This window comes from Tamandua tetradactyla, chromosome 4 (assembly GCF_023851605.1).
Source record: "Tamandua tetradactyla isolate mTamTet1 chromosome 4, mTamTet1.pri, whole genome shotgun sequence".
NCBI lineage: Eukaryota > Metazoa > Chordata > Mammalia > Pilosa > Myrmecophagidae > Tamandua > Tamandua tetradactyla.
The window spans coordinates 141,457,191-141,477,795 of record NC_135330.1 but is presented as its reverse complement, the minus strand read 5'-3'; the positions used below and the strand labels follow the sequence as shown (position 1 = coordinate 141,477,795).

The window sequence follows — 20,605 nt, the reverse complement described above, 5'->3', positions numbered from 1 at the left end:
TGAATGGATGAGTTACAGACGGTCTGCTGTAGAGCCTAGGGTGGAAACCCTATTGTTTGTGTATCCCTAGGACCTTCCCATAAGAAACATACAGTCAAGGTGCTATTGAAGAAGTATAACTTGAGCTAAAACAGGTCACTGCTTGTTCCTGATTTTCAGGAAATTTGGGTGAGAAAAAGGAGTTTGGACATTTGACCATAAACATAGAGAATGGGGCAAGACTGGAAGTTGTTGAATATGTCAATATGCCAGGCAACCTGGTATACACATCATAATATTCTCTTTTTCGAATAGTCTAAGACATACCCCCTCCAAAAAAGGGGGGGGGGGCTTAATGAAACCAGTTTAAAAAATAAAGAAAAGGGGGCATATAAAGGTTAAGCCGCTTTTCCCAAGTTACATTACTCCTCAGTGTGAAGGTGGTGCTCATTCAGTCTGCCCTTCCTATCTAGATCTTTTTCGTGATACTGTATATCTTTTCTCACAGTGCAGAGTGCAGCGTGGTGTCCATTCATATGAGATTGTGGATGTAAGGAAGCTCCTGAAGTTTCCATATTATCTATCACCTGGATTATTTTATGTGTCAAAGGAGAGAGGGGTGGGGCTTTGTGATTGGATTTTGTTTCAGGGAAGAGATGTAATGCTGTAAAGGTGATGTGTAATTACGAGGAAATAATCTACGTTGGAGTTTTTTGTGCTATTTTCTTTTTTTAATTCATTAGAATTTTTTATTTTTATTTATTTTTATTAATTAAAGAAAAAAATTAACACAACATTTAGAAATCATTCCATTCTACATATGCAATCAGTAATTCTTAACATCATCACGTAGATGTATGATCATCATTTCTTAGTACATTTGCATCGATTTATGAAAAGAACTAGCAAAACAACAGAAAAAGATATAGAATGTTAATATAGAGAAAAATATAAAAATAATAATAATAATAATAAATAAATACTAAAAAAACACAAGACACAAACAAACAAAAAAAAAAACTATAGCTCAGATGCAGCTTCATTCAGTGTTTTAACATAATTACATTACAATTAGGTATTATTGTGCTGTCCATTTTTGAGTTTTTGTATCTAGTCCTGTTGCACAGTCTGTATCCCTTCAGCTCCATTTACCCATTATCTTACCCTGTTTCTAACTCCTGCTGGTCTCTGTTACCAATGACATATTCCAAGTTTATTCTCGAATGTCGGTTTACATCAGTGGGACCATACAGTATTTGTCCTTTAGTTTTTGGCTAGTCTCACTCAGCATAATGTTCTCTAGGTCCATCCATGTTATTACATGCTTCATAAGTTTATTCTGTCTTAGAGGTGCATAATATTCCATCGTATGTATATACCACAGTTTGTTTAGCCACTCGTCTGTTGATGGACATTTTGGCTGTTTCCATCTCTTTGCAATTGTAAATAACGCTGCTATAAACATTGGTGTGCAAATGTCCGTTTGTGTCTTTGCCCTTAAGTCCTTTGAGTATATTCCCAGCAATGGTATTGCTGGGTCGTATGGCAATTCTATATTCAGCTTTTTGAGGAATCGCCAAACTGCCTTCCACAGTGGTTGCACCATTTGACATTCCCACCAACAGTGGATAAGTGTGCCTCTTTCTCCACATCCTCTCCAGCACTTGTCATTTTCTGTTTTGTTGATAATGGCCATTCTGGTGGGTGTGAGATGATATCTCATTGTGGTTTTGATTTGCATTTCTCTAATGGCCAGGGACATTGAGCATCTCTTCATGTGCCTTTTGGCCATTTGTATTTCCTCTTCTGAGAGGTGTCTCTTCAAGTCTTTTTCCCATTTTGTGATTGGATTGGCTGTCTTTTTGTTGTTGAGTTGAACAGTCTCTTTATAAATTCTGGATACTAGAACTTTATCTGATATGTCATTTCCAAATATTGTCTCCCATTGTGTAGGCTGTCTTTCTACTTTCTTGATGAAGTTCTTTGATGCACAAAAGTGTTTAATTTTGAGGAGCTCCCATTTCTTTCTTTCTTTCTTCAGTGCTCTTGCTTTAGGTTTAAGGTCCATAAAACCACCTCCAATTGTAAGTTTCATAAGATATCTCCCTACATTTTCCTCTAACTGTTTTATGGTCTTGGACCTAATGTTTAGATCTTTGATCCATTTTGAGTTAACTTTTGTATAGGGTGTGAGATACGGGTCCTCTTTCATTCTTTTGCATATGGATATCCAGTTCTCTAGGCACCATTTATTGAAGAGACTGCTCTGTCCCAGGTGAGTTGGCTTGACTGCCTTATCAAAGATCAAATGTCCATAGATGAGAGGGTCTATATCTGAACACTCTATTCGATTCCATTGGTCGATATATCTTCTTTTTTTTTTTTTTTTATTAATTAAAAAAAGAATTAACAAAACAATTAGAAATCATTCCAATCTACATGTACAATCAGCAATTCTTAATAACATCACATGGTTGCATATTCATCATTTCTTAGTACATTTGCATCGATTTAGTAAAAGAAATAAAAAGACAACAGAATAAGAATTAAAACAATAATAGAAAGAAAAAAAACAAAAAACCTATACCTCACATGCAGCTTCATTCAGTGTTTTAACATAATTGCATTACAATTGGGTAGTATTGTGCTGTCCATTTCTGAGTTTTTATATCCAGTCCCGTTGTACAGTCTGTATCCCTTCAGCTCCAATTACCTGTTCTCTTTTTTTTTTTTTTTAATTAATGGAAAAAAAGAAATTAACCCAACATTTAGAGATCATACCTTTCTACATATGCAATCAGTAATTCTTAACATCATCACATAGATGCATGATCATCATTTCTTAGTACATATGCATTGGTTTAGAAGAACTAGCAACATAACCGAAAAAGATATAGAGTGTTAATATAGAGAAAAAAATAAAAGTAATAATAGTAAAATCAAAACAAAACAAAACAAAAACCTATAGCTCAGATGCAGCTTCATTCAGTGTTTTAACATGATTACTTTACAATTAGGTATTAATGTGCTGTCCATTTTTGAGTTTTTGTATCTAGTCCTGTTACACCGTCTGTATCCCTTCAACTCCAATTGGCCATTATCTTACCCTGTTTCTACCTCCTGCTGGACTCTGTTATCAAGGACATATTCCAAATTTATTCTCGAATGTCTGTTCACATCAGTGGGACCATACAGTATTTGTCCTTTAGTTTTTGGCTAGACTCACTCAGCATAATGTTCTGTAGGTCCATCCATGTTATTACATGCTTCATAAGTTTATCCTGTCTTAAAGCTGCATAGTATTCCATCGTATGTATATACCACAGTTTGTTTAGCCACTCTTCTGTTGATGGAGATTTTGGCTGTTTCCATCTCTTTGCAATTGTAAATAACGCTGCTATAAACATTGGTGTGCAAATGTCCGTTTGTGTCTTTGCCCTTAAGTCCTTTGAGTATATTCCCAGCAATGGTATTGCTGGGTCGTATGGCAATTCTATATTCAGCTTTTTGAGGAACCGCCAAACTGCCTTCCACAGTGGTTGCACCATTTGACATTCCCACCAACAGTGGATAAGTGTGCCTCTTTCTCCGCATCCTCTCCAGCACTTGTCATTTTCTGTTTTGTTGATAATGGCCATTCTGGTGGGTGTGAGATGATATCTCATTGTGGTTTTGATTTGCATTTCTCTAATGGCCAGGGACATTGAGCATCTCTTCATGTGCCTTTTGGCCATTTGTATTTCCTCTTCTGAGAGGTGTCTCTTCAAGTCTTTTTCCCATTTTGTAATTGGGTTGGCTGTCTTTTGTTGTTGAGATGAACAATCTCTTTATAAATTCTGGATACTAGACCTTTATCTGATATATCATTTCCAAATATTGTCCCCCATTGTGTAGGCGGTCTTTCTACTTTCTTGATGAAGTTCTTTGATGCACAAAAGTGTTTAATTTTGAGGAGCTCCCATTTATTTATTTCCTTCTTCAGTGTTCTTGCTTTAGGTTTAAGGTCCATAAAACCGCCTCCAGTTGTAAGATCCATAAGATATCTCCCAGCATTTTCCTCTATCTGTTTTATGGTCTTAGACCTAGTGTTTAGATCTTTGATCCATTTTGAGTTAACTTTTGTATAGGGTGTGAGAGATGGGTCTTCTTTCATTTTTTTGCATATGGATATCCAGTTCTCTAGGCACCATTTATTGAAGAGACTGCTCTGTCCCAGGTGAGTTGGCTTGACTGCCTTATCAAAGATCAAATGTCCATAGATGAGAGGGTCTATATCTGAGCACTCTATTCGATTCCATTGGTCGATATATCTATCTTTATGCCAATACCATGCTGTTTTGACCACTGTGGCTTCATAATATGCCTTAAAGTCAGGCAGCGCGAGACCTCCAGTTTCGTTTTTTTTCCTCAAGATGTTTTTAGCAATTCGGGGCACCCTGCCCTTCCAGATAAATTTGATTATTGGTTTTTCTATTTCTGAAAAGCAAGTTGTTGGGATTTTGATTGGTATTGCGTTGAATCTGTAAATTAATTTAGGTAGGATTGACATCTTAACTATATTTAGTCTTCCAATCCATGAACATGGTATGCCCTTCCATCTATTTAGGTCTTCTGTGATTTCTTTTAGCAGTTTTTTGTAGTTTTCTTTATATAGGTTTTTTGTCTCTTTAGTTAAATTTATTCCTAGGTATTTTATTCTTTTAGTTGCAATTGTAAATGGGATTCGTTTCTTGATTTCCCCCTCCGCTTGTTCATTGCTAGTGTATAGAAATGCTACAGATTTTTGAATGTTGATCTTGTAACCTGCTACTTTGCTGTACTCATTTATTAGCTCTAGTATTTTTGTTGTGGATTTTTCCGGGTTTTCGACGTGTAGTATCATATCGTCTGCAAACAGTGATAGTTTTACTTCTTCCTTTCCAATTTTGATGCCTTGTATTTCTTTTTCTTGTCTAATTGCTCTGGCTAGAACCTCCAACACGATGTTGAATAATAGTGGTGGTAATGGACATCCTTGTCTTGTTCTTGATCTTAGGGGGGAAGTTTTCAATTTTTCCCCATTGAGGATGATATTAGCTGTGGGTTTTTCATATATTCCCTCTATCATTTTAAGGAAGTTCCCTTGTATTCCTAGCTTTTGAAAAGTGTTTTCAACAGGAAAGGATGTTGAATCTTTTCAAATGCCTTCTCTGCATCAATTGAGATGATCATGTGATTTTTTGCTTTGATTTGTTGATATGGTGTATTGCATGAATTGATTTTCTTATGTTAAACCATCCTTGCATACCTGGGGTGAATCCTACTTGGTCATGATGTATAATTCTTTTAATGTGTTGTTGGATTCGATTTGCTAGAATTTTGTTGAGGATTTTTGCATCTATATTCATTAGAGAGATTGGTCTGTAGTTTTCTGTTTTTGTAATATCTTTGCCTGGTTTTGGTATGAGGGTGATGTTGGCTTCATAGAATCAATTAGGTAGCTTTCCCTCCACTTCGATTTTTTTGAAGAGTTTGAGGAGAGTTGTTACTAATTCTTTCTGGAATGTTTGATAGAATTCACATGTGAAGCTGTCTGGTCCTGGACTTTTCTTTTTAGGAAGCTTTTGAATGACTGATTCAATTTCTTTACTTGTGATTGGTTTGTTGAGGTCATCTATTTCTTCTTGAGTCAAAATTGGTTGTTCATGTCTTTCCAGGAACCCGTCCATTTCATCTAAATTGTTGTATTTATTAGCGTAAAGTTGTTCATAGTATCCTGTTATTACCTCCTTTATTTCTGTGAGGTCAGTAGTTATGTCTCCTCTTCCATTTCTGATCTTATTTATTTGCATCCTCTCTCTTCTTCTTTTTGTCAATCTTGCTAAGGGCCCATCAATCTTATTGATTTTCTCATAGAACCAACTTCTGGTCTTACTGATTTTCTCTATTGTTTTCATGTTTTGCATTTCATTTATTTCTGCTCTAATCTTTGTTATTTCTTTCCTTTTGCTTGCTTTGGGGTTAGTTTGTTGTTCTTTCTCCAGTTCTTCCAAGTGAACAGTTAATTCCTTCATTTTTGCCTTTTCTTCTTTTTTGATATAGGCATTTAGGGCAATAAATTTCCCTCTTAGCACTGCCTTTGCTGCGTCCCATAGGTTTTGATATGTTGTGTTTTTGTTTTCATTCGCCTTGAGATATTTACTAATTTCTCTTGCAATTTCTTCTTTGACCCGCTCTTTGTTTAAGAGTGTGTTGTTGAGCCTCCACGTATTTGTGAATTTTCTGGCACTCTGCCTATTATTGATTTCCAACCTCATTCCTTTATGATCCGAGAAAGTGTTGTGTATGATTTCAATCTTTTTAAATTTGTTAAGACTTGCTTTGTGACCCAGCATATGGTCTATCTTTGAGAATGATCCATGAGCACTTGAGAAAAAGGTGTATCCTGCTGTTGTGGAAAGTTATGTCCTATAAATATCTGTTAAGTCTAGCTCATTTATTGTGATATTCAAATTCTCTATTTCTTTATTGATCCTCTGTCTAGATGTTCTGTCCATTGATGAGAGTGGTGAATTGAAGTCTCCAACTATTATGGTATATGTGTCTATTTCCCTTTTCAGTGTTTGCAGTGTATTCGTCACGTATTTTGGGGCATTCTGGTTCAGTGCATAAATATTTATGATTGTTATGTTTTCTTGTTGAATTGTTCCTTTTATTAGTAGATAGTGACCTTCTTTGTCTCTTTTAACTGTTTTACATTTGAAGTCTAATTTGTTGGATATTAATATAGCTACTCCTGCTTTTTTCTGGTTGTTATTTGCATGAAATATCTTTTCCCAACCTTTCACTTTCAACCTATGTTTATCTTTGGGTCTAAGATGTGTTTCCTGTAGGCAGCATATAGAAGGATCCAGTTTTTTAATCCATTCTGCCAGTCTATGCCTTTTGATTGGGGAATTCAGTCCATTAGCATTTAGTGTTATTACTGTTTGGATAATATTTTCCTCTACCATTTTGCCTTTTGTATTATATATATCATATCTGACTTTCCTTCTTTCTACACTCTTCTCCATACCTCTCTCTTCTGTCTTTTCGTATCTGACTGTAGTGCTCCCTTTAGTATTTCTTGCAGAGCTGGTCTCTTGGTCACAAATTCTCTCAGTGACTTTTTGTCTGAGAATGTTTTAATTTCTCCCTCATTTTTGAAGGACAATTTTGCTGGATATAGAAGACTTGGTTGGCAGTTTTTCTCTTTTAGTAATTTAAATATATCACCCCACTGTCTTCTAGCTTCCATGGTTTCTGCTGAGAAATCTACACATAGTCTTATTGGGTTTCCCAGACATCTACACATAGTCTTATTGGGTTTCCCTTGTATGTGATGGATTACTTCTCTCTCGCTGCTTTCAAGATCCTCTCTTTCTCTTTAACCTCTGACATTCTAACTAGTAAGTGTCTTGGAGAACGCCTATTTGGTTCTGATCTCTTTGGGGTGTGCTGCATTTCTTGGATCTGTAATTTCAGGTCTTTCATAAGAGTTGGGAAATTTTCGGTGATAATTTCTTCCATTAGTTTTTCTCCTACCTTTCCCTTCTCTTCTCCTTCTGGGACACCCAGAACACGTATGTTTGTGCGCTTCATATTGTCATTCAGTTCCCTGATCCCCTGCTCAAATTGTTCCCTTCTTTTCCCTATAGTTTCTGTTTCTTTTTGGAATTCAGATGTTCCATCCTCCAATTCACTAATTCTAGCTTCTGTTTCTTTAAATCTACCATTGTAGGTATCCATTGCTTTTTCCATCTTTTCTACTTTGTCCTTCACTCCCATAAGTTCTGTGATTTGTTTTTTTCGGTTTTTCTATTTCTTCTTTTTGTTCAGCTCATGTCTTCTTCATGTCCTCCCTCAATTTATTGATTTGGTCTTTGAAGAAGTTTTCCATTTCTGTTCATTTATTCAGCATTAGTTGTCTCAGCTCCTGTATCTCATTTGAACTATTGGTTTGTTCCTTTGACTGGGCCATATCTTCAATTTTCCGAGCGAGATCCGTTATTTTCTGCTTGCGCCTGGGCATTTAATCAGCTTTCCCTGGGTGTGGGACCCAACAGGTTGAAAGATTTTTCTGTGAAATCTCTGGGCTCTGTTTTTCTTATCCTGCCCAGTAGGTGGCGCTCATGGCCCTCGCCTGTCTGCGGGTCCCACTAGTAAAAGATGATGTGGCTCCTTTAACTTTGGAAAACTCTGGCTGTGGGGAAGGGTCGTCATCCGAAGCGACTTGGGGGAGTGCCAATCCCAATCTCCCAGCTGGCCCGGGAGTCCGCGCGTGGGGAGGGTCGTCGGCCTCCGCGGCTTGGGGGAGCGCCTGTCCAAGTTTCTCAGTCAGCCTGGGACGCCAAGCGTGGTGGCGGGGCCCCGGCCTCCGCGGCTTGGGTGAGTGCCTGTCCAAATTTCCCAGCCGGCCCGGGATGTCAAGCGTGGTGGGGGGGTGCCGGCCGCCGTGGCTTGGGGGAGCCCCTGTCCAAATTTCCCAGCCGGCCTGGGGTGCCAAGCATGGCTTGGGGGCGCCGGCCGCCTCGGCTTGGGGGAGTGCCTATCCACCGTTCCCAGCCAGACCGGGAAGCCACGTGTTTGGAAGGGACCCCAGTCGCCGGTCTGCGTGGCTTGGAGGATCTCCAATCCAATTCTCCCAGTTGGTCTGGGGGGTCGCGCGTGCAGGGGGGTGCAGCAGCCGCCACGGCTTGAGGGGATCGCCTGTCCAATTCTCCCAGCCGGCCCGGGAAGGAGGGAGGGAGGGACTCCGGCCGCCTGCCGCCCCGGTCCGGGGCATCGCGCGCCCCTCGGTGATCTCACCGCAGCAGGTTCTCCCAGCCAGTTAGTTGTTCCAGAATAGGATACGCTGTCTTCTTGGTCTCTGTCGTGGCTCTGGGAGCTGTTCTGTACCGTTTCTACTTCCCAGTAGCTGTTCTGGAGGAGGAACTAAGATCCGCGCATCTTACTGAGCCGCCATCTTCTCCGGAAGTCCTAATTAGAACTTTTTAAATGGTGGTCTTGTATTGCTAAATATGAAAGTAATTTCCTTATTATAAGAATTATTCTTTCTGTATGGACTACATACCTTAACTGAATGTCATCCATAATAAGTATTATCACTTTTATCTTCAATCACATGAACTTCAATATACTGAAAGGTATATGTATTTCATTTATAGATTTAGAAAGTAAAACATGTATAACCAAAATGAAAATTAGATAAAGAACATCCTCTTCTATTGTGAGAGGCATCTTTGAAATCAGATATTCATACAGATATGGTTCTCTGACTATAAAAGTCTTATATTAGAAAATATATGAACACTGATTCACTTCTTTATAGAGAGTGATGTGTATCCAATGGAAATCCATGTCTTCTCTGAATAGTACTTATCTCATGCTGTACAAGATCAGACAGATATAGTAGGTGTCACCTGTCACCTAGCAACAAGCATACGCTTTGTGTCTTAAGCTTCTCTTTTTATTTTAAGTCAAAATAGCAATGAAAATGTAGCACTTAGATTTGCATCCATTTCAAGAAATATTTAGATTAGATTAATTTTCAAAAGTTTTATTTCCCAAGAGAAATCACTGGGACAGATGAAACAGAAATCATTTTAAATGAAAATTAAAAAAAAAATCATATAGAAGAAACTTTGATGCAGAGTGAGCCAAAGCTGAATCTGTTATATAATACCCCAGACTTACATGCACAAAGCTTGCCTGTTCCTTAATTAGGTGTAAAAGTTATGGTGACTGAATTGGATATGTATGTCGAATTTTATTGCCTGATTTTTTTTTTTCATCAGCACTTGAAAATACAGGATCACAGCTAATGAAGCAGTGATTTTGTAAAGCTGAATCTAGACAACAGAATTCCAAAAGGGGTTGCTGTACCAGCACCAGGATTCAGTTTACTTGAAACAAAATAACTAAATTACCTTTGGACAAAGAGTGAAATGCTCTGCGTAGTCACATGTCTACAAACATCTTTACAACTTGTTTCTCTGTGTCTGTTTAAAAACACATAAAGGGAATCCTAGAGGAGCTAGCTACAAGTGTACTCATGCATCTTGAAGTATTTAGAATATATTAAGCAATGACCTTTAAAGATTGAGAACCTTTAAAGATTAAGTGATAATAGATCACTTAAGAGGGGATGGAGAGAGAGCAGCCTGGTACTGTAGTGTACCAGAATGCCTATAATGTCTGTTCTCCGTGGTAGTTATTCTGCAGTAATTCCTTCCTTGTTAAGGTAGAGAACCTCTCTTTCATTAATGGCCAAGGTCATTTCTGTTGTCCTGGGTGCTCACTTTGGATTCTAAAGGAAGCTGGGAGATGAAACTTTTAAAGGAGGAAACAAAAAAAGTGAAGAATTTGGAAAATCGTTCTCTATTGCTTACAGCTACTGAAGAGAATTGTAACTAGAATGTCTAAACTCTCCACTAAAATATTATTAGTTTATCCATGGTTCTAGGCAATAGTTTTTTTGTTTTAAAGTAAATCTTAAAATTCTCTCCAAAGTGTAATATGTTATCCATTTTGTCATATTTTTCACCTTTGAGATAAATAACCAGAGCTTTACTTTTCTTCACCTAAAGCCAATTGAGAATCATTTTGAAGCCAGGAAAGTGCTTACCAAACCAGGTATAGTGAGTTTTTCCCTGAAGGCAGAGTCCTTCAAAGTTTGGGGGAGTGCTTTAGGAAGCTATGCTGTATAATTTCATAAATTTGTTTGCTGACCTAAGGAATCCTTTAATTAAGAAATTGATGAGATACTAACTTATTGGAAATGTGTAGTTTTAAGTTTTATTATTTAATGTCAGGGCTAATTTTAATAGGGTTTTGGGGAACAACCCAGAGTCCCCTTAGCATGAACAAAATAAGACAGTTGTCTATTTTATCATGTGGTCTCAAATTAGGGACTTTTTTTTTTTTTTTTTTTTTACCTGTTAAACACCTGGACTGTTGATTAAGGAGTGATGCCATTTATGTGTATGGCAGGTAAATATTTAAAAGTTGCTTAATGTGGATGGAAAGCAAAAGTTAGTACTGTACCAGACTGTTCCTGATTTCAAATATACAGAAGTATACATTAAACTGGAGGTGGTTATAAAAATAAAAGGCATGGGTTACCGCAAAGAATCCTTCAGAGACGAGAGACTAAGGAGGGTTTTATAAACACCCTGACAGTATGTAGCTTTTTACCTCAAGTATGTGGCTTACCCCTCCAAGATCAGTTTCATCCTTATCAAATGGATCTTGAAATAGTTAATCTGGTCACCTCACTGACTTGTTAAGATAACATTAGGATACTTTGTAAATCCTCAAATGCTCTAAAAATGTATGATCATATGATACTGTGTTATGTACAGTTTATATAATTTAACATTTATTTTAGTGTGCAGACTAATTGTACCCTAAAAATACAAATATGTAACGAAGGCCTAAGTAAGAAATATCCACGTGACATAAAGGTGGGGCAGGGGTTCCTTCCATTCCTCATTATTAGCATCACTTCTTCATTTGACAAACATGATTGCTCTTTCTAAAATTTGCATGACTCTGTGCTATGTATGTATTGGGAAACAGGTGAGAATGGCACAGCGTTAGTACTTGATTCTTCTCGTGGTGAAAGTATAAACTGTTGCAGCTTTTAAGAATTTAGTGCTTATCTTATTATTCAAGATGTAATGGAGAGGCTGGAGGGAACTGCCTGAAAATATAGAACTGTGTTCCAGTAGCCATGTTTCTTGAAGATGATTGAATAATGATACAGCTGTAACAATGTGACTGTGTGATTGTGAAAACCTTGTGTCTGATGCTCCTTTTATCTACCTTGTCAACAGACAAGTAGAACATATGGAATAAAAATAAATAATAGGGGGAACAAATGTTGAAATAAATTTAGTTTGAAGTGCTGGTGATCAGTGAAGGCAAGGAGTAAGGCGTATGATAGGTATAATCTTTTTTTTCTCTTTCCTGTGTTTGTTTTATTTCTTTTTCTATTGTCTTTTTGTTTCTTTTTCTGAATTGATGCAAATGTTCTAAGAAATGATGAATATGCAACTAGGTGATGATATTGTGAATTACTGATTATGTATGTTGTTTTATTTTGTTTCTTATTTTTTTAATTAATAAATTAAAAAAAAATTTAGTGCTGTATTTTGAAAACCTGGGAAAAGTTCATATTATTTTGATTCAGTGATTATGCTTCTACAGCTATACTCTAAGGAAATAATTAAAGGTGCAGACTAGAGCTGCTGGGTAAAATAGTGTAAGATGATGGTGCTTGGACTCAGGGGTGGGTGGGGATCTGGCATCTTTAGTTTCCAGGCTCTGTGTCCTCATCAGAGTCTGTCTGTGTTTGCCTGGAGGGGGCATCCTTTCTGGGTGTACAAGGTTTCCTACAGGCTTGCAGAGCCCCTGGTGCATGTGAGATTTACATAGCTGGATATTTAAACATTTTCAGTAATAAATTATTAGGTAAGGGATAAATAATGAATTTTAGATTAATCATTAAGTATGTGAAAATGGTGACGATACATTAAAATGTTTAGAAGGGAATTTTAAAACATGGTTTGAAATATAATCAGCCAGAATGTAAGACTGAAGCCAGATGTTGAAGCAAATGGTACATTCTGCTAAGAAGTTGGAATTGATTGGATTAGATACATTTTGAAGACTATAAAAGACCAACATGTGTTTAATAAGAAACACAGTGTTTTAGCTGACTTAAATTCTTTCTAGGGTTACTATGTTATTGTTTCATAATATGGAATAGAAATACTCTGAATTTCAAGAAGATATTTTTAGCTCTGCCATCATAGTATTAAAATACAACTCATGTTGCTTAATAGCATTCCTAGTAATAATAAAAGGTTTAGTATAAAGTTGGGGTGCAACCTTGAGACATTATATATTCATGTATATTTTTCATATATTCATATATAGTTATATTCATATATAATTAAAGGCCAGTTCCATTCACAGGCCACGGTCATAAAACTTGTGAATTCTGCTTCATTTCAAGGCCTTATAAGTGAGTGAACTCTTTGCTGCCCAGAAATATTGGAACACAGGAAACCTGACCCAGTGCTACAAGACACGGACATTGGCAAGGAATGGGTGCTGCTGTGAGCTCCAAGGCTTACCCCCTCCTGAGAGTAGTTCCAAAAGGGGAAAAAAAAAAGATCAGCTGTGTTTAATAAGCTGGCTTACCTGAATGCCAAAGAAAATATGCTTCATGAAATGGAAATTCTGAAACAAGTTACATAATGCCAAGAGTAGAATAAATAGGAAGACTTTCCAAGATACATCAAAATGGGGCAAATGATCTGCAGTCACATCTCTCCGAGCCAGCAATATTTAATTATATTTGGTGACATTGATGGTCCTAGAGATTTGTAACTTTTTGTATGCCACATGTAGTTTTACCTTAATTCATGTTTCTTTAATTTTTAAGAAGTTGCTTACATTAACCTAGATCCATTCAGTTTTTTAAAAATTGGTTTATGTTGAGCAATATGAAACCATTGAAAATTATTCACATTAAATATCATACACCATTTGTATCTACTGTAAAGAGAAAACAATTGATCACTTCCCCTGTAAAGTAGCATTACTTTTGAATCTCTTTAATGCTAATGATATAACTCAGTTCAATGAAGTGCTCCAGTTTGAATATTTGTGACTTTACTCTTATTTATTTATTTATTTTTACATGGGCAGGCACCGGGAATCAAACCCAGGTCCTCTGGCATGGCAGGCAAGCATTCTTGCCTGCTGAGCCACCGTGGCCCGCCCGTGACTTTACTTTTAAACCAGTTAGTCATTTTTTCCCCAGACTTCTTTCTCTATTGCATCTCTCTCTTTCTTTGCCTTTTTTTTTCTGTATTTTTTTAAATCTTATTATCTTGTACCAGGATCTTTCATTTCATCATTACTAGTGCTGATACCACCATTTTCCCCTTTACCTGGCCACTCTTTAGAAGAACAAGCAAAGGATAATTAAAAAAAAATTCTTCCATCTTATCATTTTTATTATGTTGCTCCAATAATCAGGAGCTTAAAGAAATGGAGAATTGTTAACATTTGTTCATTTGTTAAATGGAGGAATATCATCGTCATGTGGAACTTTTTCTCATTTCTTTTGATTTTTTTTTTTTTTTTTTTTTGCAGGATCAATGTGACTCGAGAAACAAATGGATGAATGAATATCCATATGAAGAGGAAGTCAGTAAAGGTTGGTTAGTCAGACTGTGTTTGTGTTGAAAATACTTGAATTTCAAGTATTACTTTTGGGCAGCTATACTCATTAGAACACTTCCTTGTCCTGATATGAGCAGAGGTCAATAGTTATACACACTCATCTGTCTATAAAGTCTAATTTTTATTTTTAACCTCTTAAATATAAAGCAATTTATAGGTGGTAACCAGTTTTTTTTTTTTCTTGGAGATTTAGCTGCCATTAGTTTCCAAGGTGTAAGTTGGTATTTTAAAAATCAACTTTCAGATTAATATTAACAAATGAAAAAAAAACACTTATTACAACTGATCACTGGAATAGAAAAGCAACAACAACAAAGAACCCGAGACTTTGTTTAATATACATCAGTTCCTATGAGCTCGATCCTAATATCAGCACCGTATGGGGCATGATTGCCATCAAACACTGTCCTCTTTGCACCCACAGTCTCTGCTTTCCTAAATGATGTGGGAACGCTATGCAAAGCTTTAACTTTGGCTTCTCACAAACAGTGTGAATTTGGGGGCGGGGGGGGAGTGAGCCCATGAATTTCAACAGTAATCAAACACTGGTCATTGATTTATTCGTGATGGTCGTTTGAGCTTCCCTGGTACTACATTTGCCCTGTCCTTGTACTCTACACTGGTTGTGATATAAAAGTCATAGATAATACTAAGAAAATTCCATAATGTTAAATGATCCTCACTTTGTGAATAAGGTTTTTATGCTGAAAAGATCTGGTCTCATTGGGCCTCATCACTCTCCATATAGATGCATAACATATATAATTTCAAATTTTCTTTTTCCCATTAGTCTTGCTGCTTCCAAAGAAATATGTGCCATGTCATATTTTTTTTGCCAGCCCGGTTTCACAGTTATTTATGAAAGATCTTCCATTATGTTACATGCATCTTATACTTGAAGCATCTTTTCCCATCCTCCTCACTGAAATTTCTCCTTTCTTATATTTGTATCTGGGAAGTTTTCAGACTTCTAGAGTGACTGTTGATTCAGATTTTGTACAACAGAGACTTCTTAGGGTATTGATAATGCTCTGTTCTTGGCCTGAGTATTGGCTATATGGAGGTATTTTTACTTTGTGATAATTCATTGTACAGCTCATGAGGTCGGGATGAGCTGGTTCCAACATACCATTGATAATTTGATTTAAAAAGAGAAGTTAAAAAAATTGCATTTCTTGGGACTACTGGGGTAAAGGTAGTAAATTTATATTTTCCTGGCTTATCTCAAAATATATTTATCCCTTATGCATGATGTTGACATAATATTAATTTATGTTCTTATTCAGTTGTCATTAAATTTTTATGTTCGGAAGGATCAGTGTTAGCTTTGTAAGTTTATAAATTTTGGCAGTATCGTAGTTCTGTAACTAATTTGATGATGACAATGGACGATGATAGCAAAGAGAATTGTTGTGTTACTGTGTACCCTAAGGATAAACTCTGAAAATATTATCATGAATGACTGTAATATAAGTGATTCATTCTAAGTGGTTGTGCCTCATAGCTTGTGATTCATGATTCAGAAGTCTTTATAGAGGAAGGAGCAGTGAGTATTTCACTTAATGTGTTTTGTCCATTGAATTATTTTTCTCATTTCTGTTTTTAATATTTTCAATCCGTATTTTAAGGTATAAACTGTCTTAGAAGAGAAAATGCATTGATTTTCTGCATTCTACATTGGCTTGCCTTTAAGTCTGCTTGTATCAGGTATTATTAGTTTTAACAGTCAGATTCAGAGAGAGAATTGCAGAGTTTGAGATTTTATCTTCTCTATATTTCAAAGATATTGACAAGGTTAGTATGAAGATGAAGTTCTTAAAATGTCAGTGGTGGAAGTTAACATTGCCACTGTCTACATAATTGAAAAGGGTTTTAAATATGGCTCTTAAAACTGTATTGTAATTTCCAGTTTGCTAGTGGTGATAAAACCTTGCCAAGAGCTACAGTATATCCTTTGCCCAGGCACTAATATTTAAACAATCTCCTTCAGATTTGTAAAATTATTTTGTGGCCATATTAAAAGTCTGACTTCCAGGAGCATTCATTTGTCGTCTGCTTTTTCCTTAAAGTATATATATATTTGCATTAAGTTTTTTCCTTTACTCAATTTCATTGCATTTGAATTTGTCCCTTTGCCACCTGCCATTAGAAAACTTCCAGTAGATCCTAAAAAGACCCCAGTCATACATTACTTTCTCCTCAACAAACATCAGTATAAAATCTGGTCTATAGATCCTTTAAATATATTTTAACAGTTGCTCTTGTTCTTAATATGGTGGCTTCTTTATGGCTTTGGCTCATTGCTTTCCTCCGTTTATTTTCCTGCCATGTCAGTATGTTTACTGAGTGCTTCTCAGCAGCTGGCTTAGGGCAGGTGTCCAAAACATACACATGGATATACATCAGCCCGGCTTATCAGAGTCTATATTAAAATCTGTGCTCTGTGACTGCCTCTGATGAACAGCTGTTTATATCACCCATCATTCACCAGGTAGAGACTTGGTGTGCTGGGAAGCCAAGAGGACATTAGCAAGCCTTTCCAGGAATGCCTTAATTCCAAACAAAAATGGTTTTGTTTCACAGTGATGAATATGTAAAATGTGGTTGCTTTTCTTTTCTGTGAATTTCTTTCCTAGGATGTTCCAAGGCTGTTTTTTTTCATACAGAATGGAAGGATCGTATAGCAGCAATCCAGCCTTCCTTCCATTTTGAACTAAGTAGCTACAGTTGTTAAGAAAAGCACAGTTGATGTAAACGAAACTTTGTCAGCATTGAGCTCCTTTCAGTGGGTATAGGGTAGCTGCCTGGGCAGTAAACTTAGAATTTAAAAAAAAAAGAAAAAAAGGACATGTTGGCCCTGCAATTATCTGTCTGTCTAACTGGAGCAGTGAGCAGAATCTTGCAAAATGACCAGAATCCTTACTGAATTTTAATTTTCTCAAATACAAAGTGGAATTAATAACACCTATCTTACCTATTTCAAGATTTGTGATGGGGGTGAAAAATACGAAGTATTTTAAAGCTGTAAAAGGTATGCATGGTGTGGCTATTATTTCTATAGTATAAGACAAGGGTGAGTGGCATTATTGTGTGACTTCACATCATGAAGACAGACATTTTTAGGGTTAGAAGGGTTCTTAGGGGTCATTGATGCCAACATTTGCATGATGCATGACTACTTTTTGTAACAGGTTGGTTGGTTACTTAGCATCATATTGGAATTTCCTAGTTTGTATTTCCAATCATCCCATTTTCAGGCATGTATAATTATATTAGAAGGTCTTCCTTTTATTGAACCAAATCAATAGATTCAATAATAGTAGGAAGAAAATTAGTGGGTTTATCATAATAATTAAAATATCATTCAGAATTAGACCATTTCTGTCAAGTCACTTCTACTTTGGGTGTCACATTTTTCTTATCTGGGAATAGAGAACAAAATGTCATATTGGAATTTGAGAAAGATTATACCATTATTGAAAAATAGAATAATAGCTTTATTTGAAAAGCTGGTGCATTGCTTATTTTAAAAATAGTAAAACATCCAAAACTTCTTACCTTACTTCTCCTTGACTTCTGTTAACATTTAGTGAGCTTTTTTTTTTTTGCTTTTAAAAAGGTAATGTATTATATTACAAGTTTACAGTTCAAGGCCATTAAAAATTTCTAAACTAAGACATGTAGAGAAAGATATCTTGACTCCAAAAGGGGCTGAAGATGTCTGGGAATTTCTCTCAGCTGGGAAGGCACCTACCTGGCTGGCTTTCTCTCTTGGCTTCTTCACACAGCTTTCCAGGGGCGTTTTCTTTCTGCATCTTTGCAGAAAGCAGAAAAGGTTTGGCTGTGTGGGCTCTGCAGCTTTTCTGAAAATGGGGATTTCCTTCTTAAATGACCTCCAGTAAGTGACCCCACCTTGAATGGGTGGAGATGTATCTCTGTGGAAACCACCTAATCAGCAGGTCCCACCCATAACTGGGTGGGTCATATCTCCATGGAAACAATAAAAGAGATCCCACTCAACAATATTGAAACAGAATGAAAGAACATGGCTTTTCTGGGGTATACAACAGTTTCAAACCAGCACATTCCACTCTCTGGACCCCAGAAAGATATGTCCTTTCCATATACAAAATACATTCATTCCATCACAATATCACAGAGCTGTAAACCATTTCAGTAACAGTACAGATACAATACCAAGTCAGAAACAGTATAAAAAATCTCATCAGAACCAGTTACAGGCATGGTCTGACCTAAGGCAAAATTCTCCTCTGCCTCCAGACCTGTAAAACTCAGAATAAATTATCTGCTGCCTGTATACAAAAAGGGACCATCATAGGGTAGATATTCCCATTTCCATAAGAGGTGTTAGAAGGAAAATGGGTCAAAGGTCCCAAACAGTTCTGAAAACCTGCAATTGGTGGGCATTTGTAAGAGCATCTTTCTGTTTTTAAGTATGCAAATAGATAGAGGCAGTTTTACAAAAAGTAGGATCATATTTATATTTGGTATTTATAAATGGAAATAGTAATTTTTCAGTTCATTTCCAATGTAATGAAGTAGAAACTGAATTGAAACTGAAGAAATTTATTAATACCAGATCACTGTTCCTTCATTAAAGTGATGTTATTACTTAAAAGTTAAGGAAAAAACTTCTGAGTTTGAAAAACTTTAAAGTTATCCAATTTAACTTTAAATGGCTTCTTTTTGACTTTTCAGTATGACAAGTGGGGAAATTAATGATGCTGCTTTCTAACTTCCTTTTCCTCCTTTTTACTATCATTTTTGAAAAATAATTAAGGTTAACATTTATTTTCTGATTGCTAACAATAATTTTGAAAGCTATTTAATCTTAATTATTATTTCCCTAAGAAATATGGAAGCAATACTTCACTAGTTTCCGGTATTTGATGTTACCAAAAAGACTAAAGCAAACTAATCTTTCCACTTACTCTTGTTTTGCTTTTTGTCCAGATGTCTATAGATTATTTTTATTAACTTCAAAGTTCAGTAACTTTGTCTACTATGTCTTGGTTTTTATCATTGTTCATCAGTTTTTCTTTGTTCATGCTCTAAAGCTCTGAGGTGTAGGTTTGTTTTTATATTAGGAATTTAAAATTATATTTAAAATATATTCCTTTCAATTTTTTTGTTCCTTTTTAAAAAAACTCCGGTCATTGTATAATATCTGTCATTTGTCTTCCCAGCTCTCTGATCTTCATCTTTTAATTTTTATATCTTTTCTCTTTATTTCATTTAATATGCTTTCCTCTTCAACATCTTTTCTGTGTTTTTGGTCACATTGTTTTTTGTTCTCAAAGTGCCTTTCATCTCAGCAATATTTCAGAGTCTGCCAGCTTATTTTCATTTCTTTTAGATATCTTCTATTTTATCATTTGAACCCTTGTACTTTTTCCTTGAACTTTTCTTTTTAAAGAGAGATCCTGTTGTCTGTAATTTTTTGGTGTATGAGTCTATGAAGTGTTAATTTGTCTAAATTCTTCATCTGTTTGCTTGGATTATTCCTCTTGCAATGTTTGTTCTTCCCTGACCTTTTGTTTACATTTCTCTCTTGCCTTTTATATTTGCTCTTTTTATGCATATTCCCTGGTGGCTTCTCTCTGATTAGTAACCATCTTTAAATGGGGCCAGTATTTGCCACAGTACCCTGTAAGAAGGTGTAGATGGTTTGGGAATAAGCTAGATGAGCCTAAATCTTTGATTTGAATTTATTTCAAGTGTACTCTAAATAGAGATGTTATTTCCAGAGTCTCCCCTCTGTTCCCATTGTATACAAAGCCTCATAAGACAAGGACTCCTGTCTAAATTGCTTTTGCCACTTTCCACGGACCCCCTTGCCCAGAGCAAGGCTCTATGAAATGGCATGTCAGTATGTTTGCTCTTTTAGCACCACTGTCCTTGCTTTCCGAGACACTTGTATTCGCAGATCATTTGATCATGCCCCCGGATGTCTTCGTTCTAATCAGACATTAGATAGGACTTTCATAACTGTGATTTTTACTTTTTAGAAAATTCTTATTCTTGCTCAAGGTCTGAGGAGAGGTATGCATCAACTTTCTGTGTCCTCCCAGGTTTCAGAGTATTTGGTGGGGGGACACGTTGGTTGATAATTTGGAATTCAGAACTTGTATTTTACTTTTTCTGTAAAGAGTTTTTGCTCTTTATTCTAAACTCATTCTAGAAATTTTTGGCTGGGTTCGAAAAAAGGGTATGAAAATGCCTTTGCATCACCATCTTCAACCAGTGATCTTTTAAGTGTAAGGGTCTTTTAAATGTAGTGCATTCCAGGCACACATAGAGGGCTGAACTTGTAGTCATTTAAGAGCAT

At 36.2% G+C, this 20,605-nt stretch overlaps 1 protein-coding gene across 5 annotated transcripts in view; it reads left to right on the top strand.

Annotated features, from left to right (window-relative positions):
* KLF12 (KLF transcription factor 12) overlaps positions 1-20,605 on the top strand; it is a 483,475-nt gene that overhangs the window by 134,553 nt on the left and 328,317 nt on the right. For all 5 annotated transcript variants that reach the window (XM_077158427.1, XM_077158426.1, XM_077158429.1 and 2 more), the window contains one exon: positions 14,167-14,230. In XM_077158427.1, coding sequence (XP_077014542.1) covers positions 14,198-14,230 — 33 coding nt within the window. In that variant the 5' untranslated portion in view covers positions 14,167-14,197. The remainder of the gene's footprint in view (positions 1-14,166; positions 14,231-20,605) is intronic.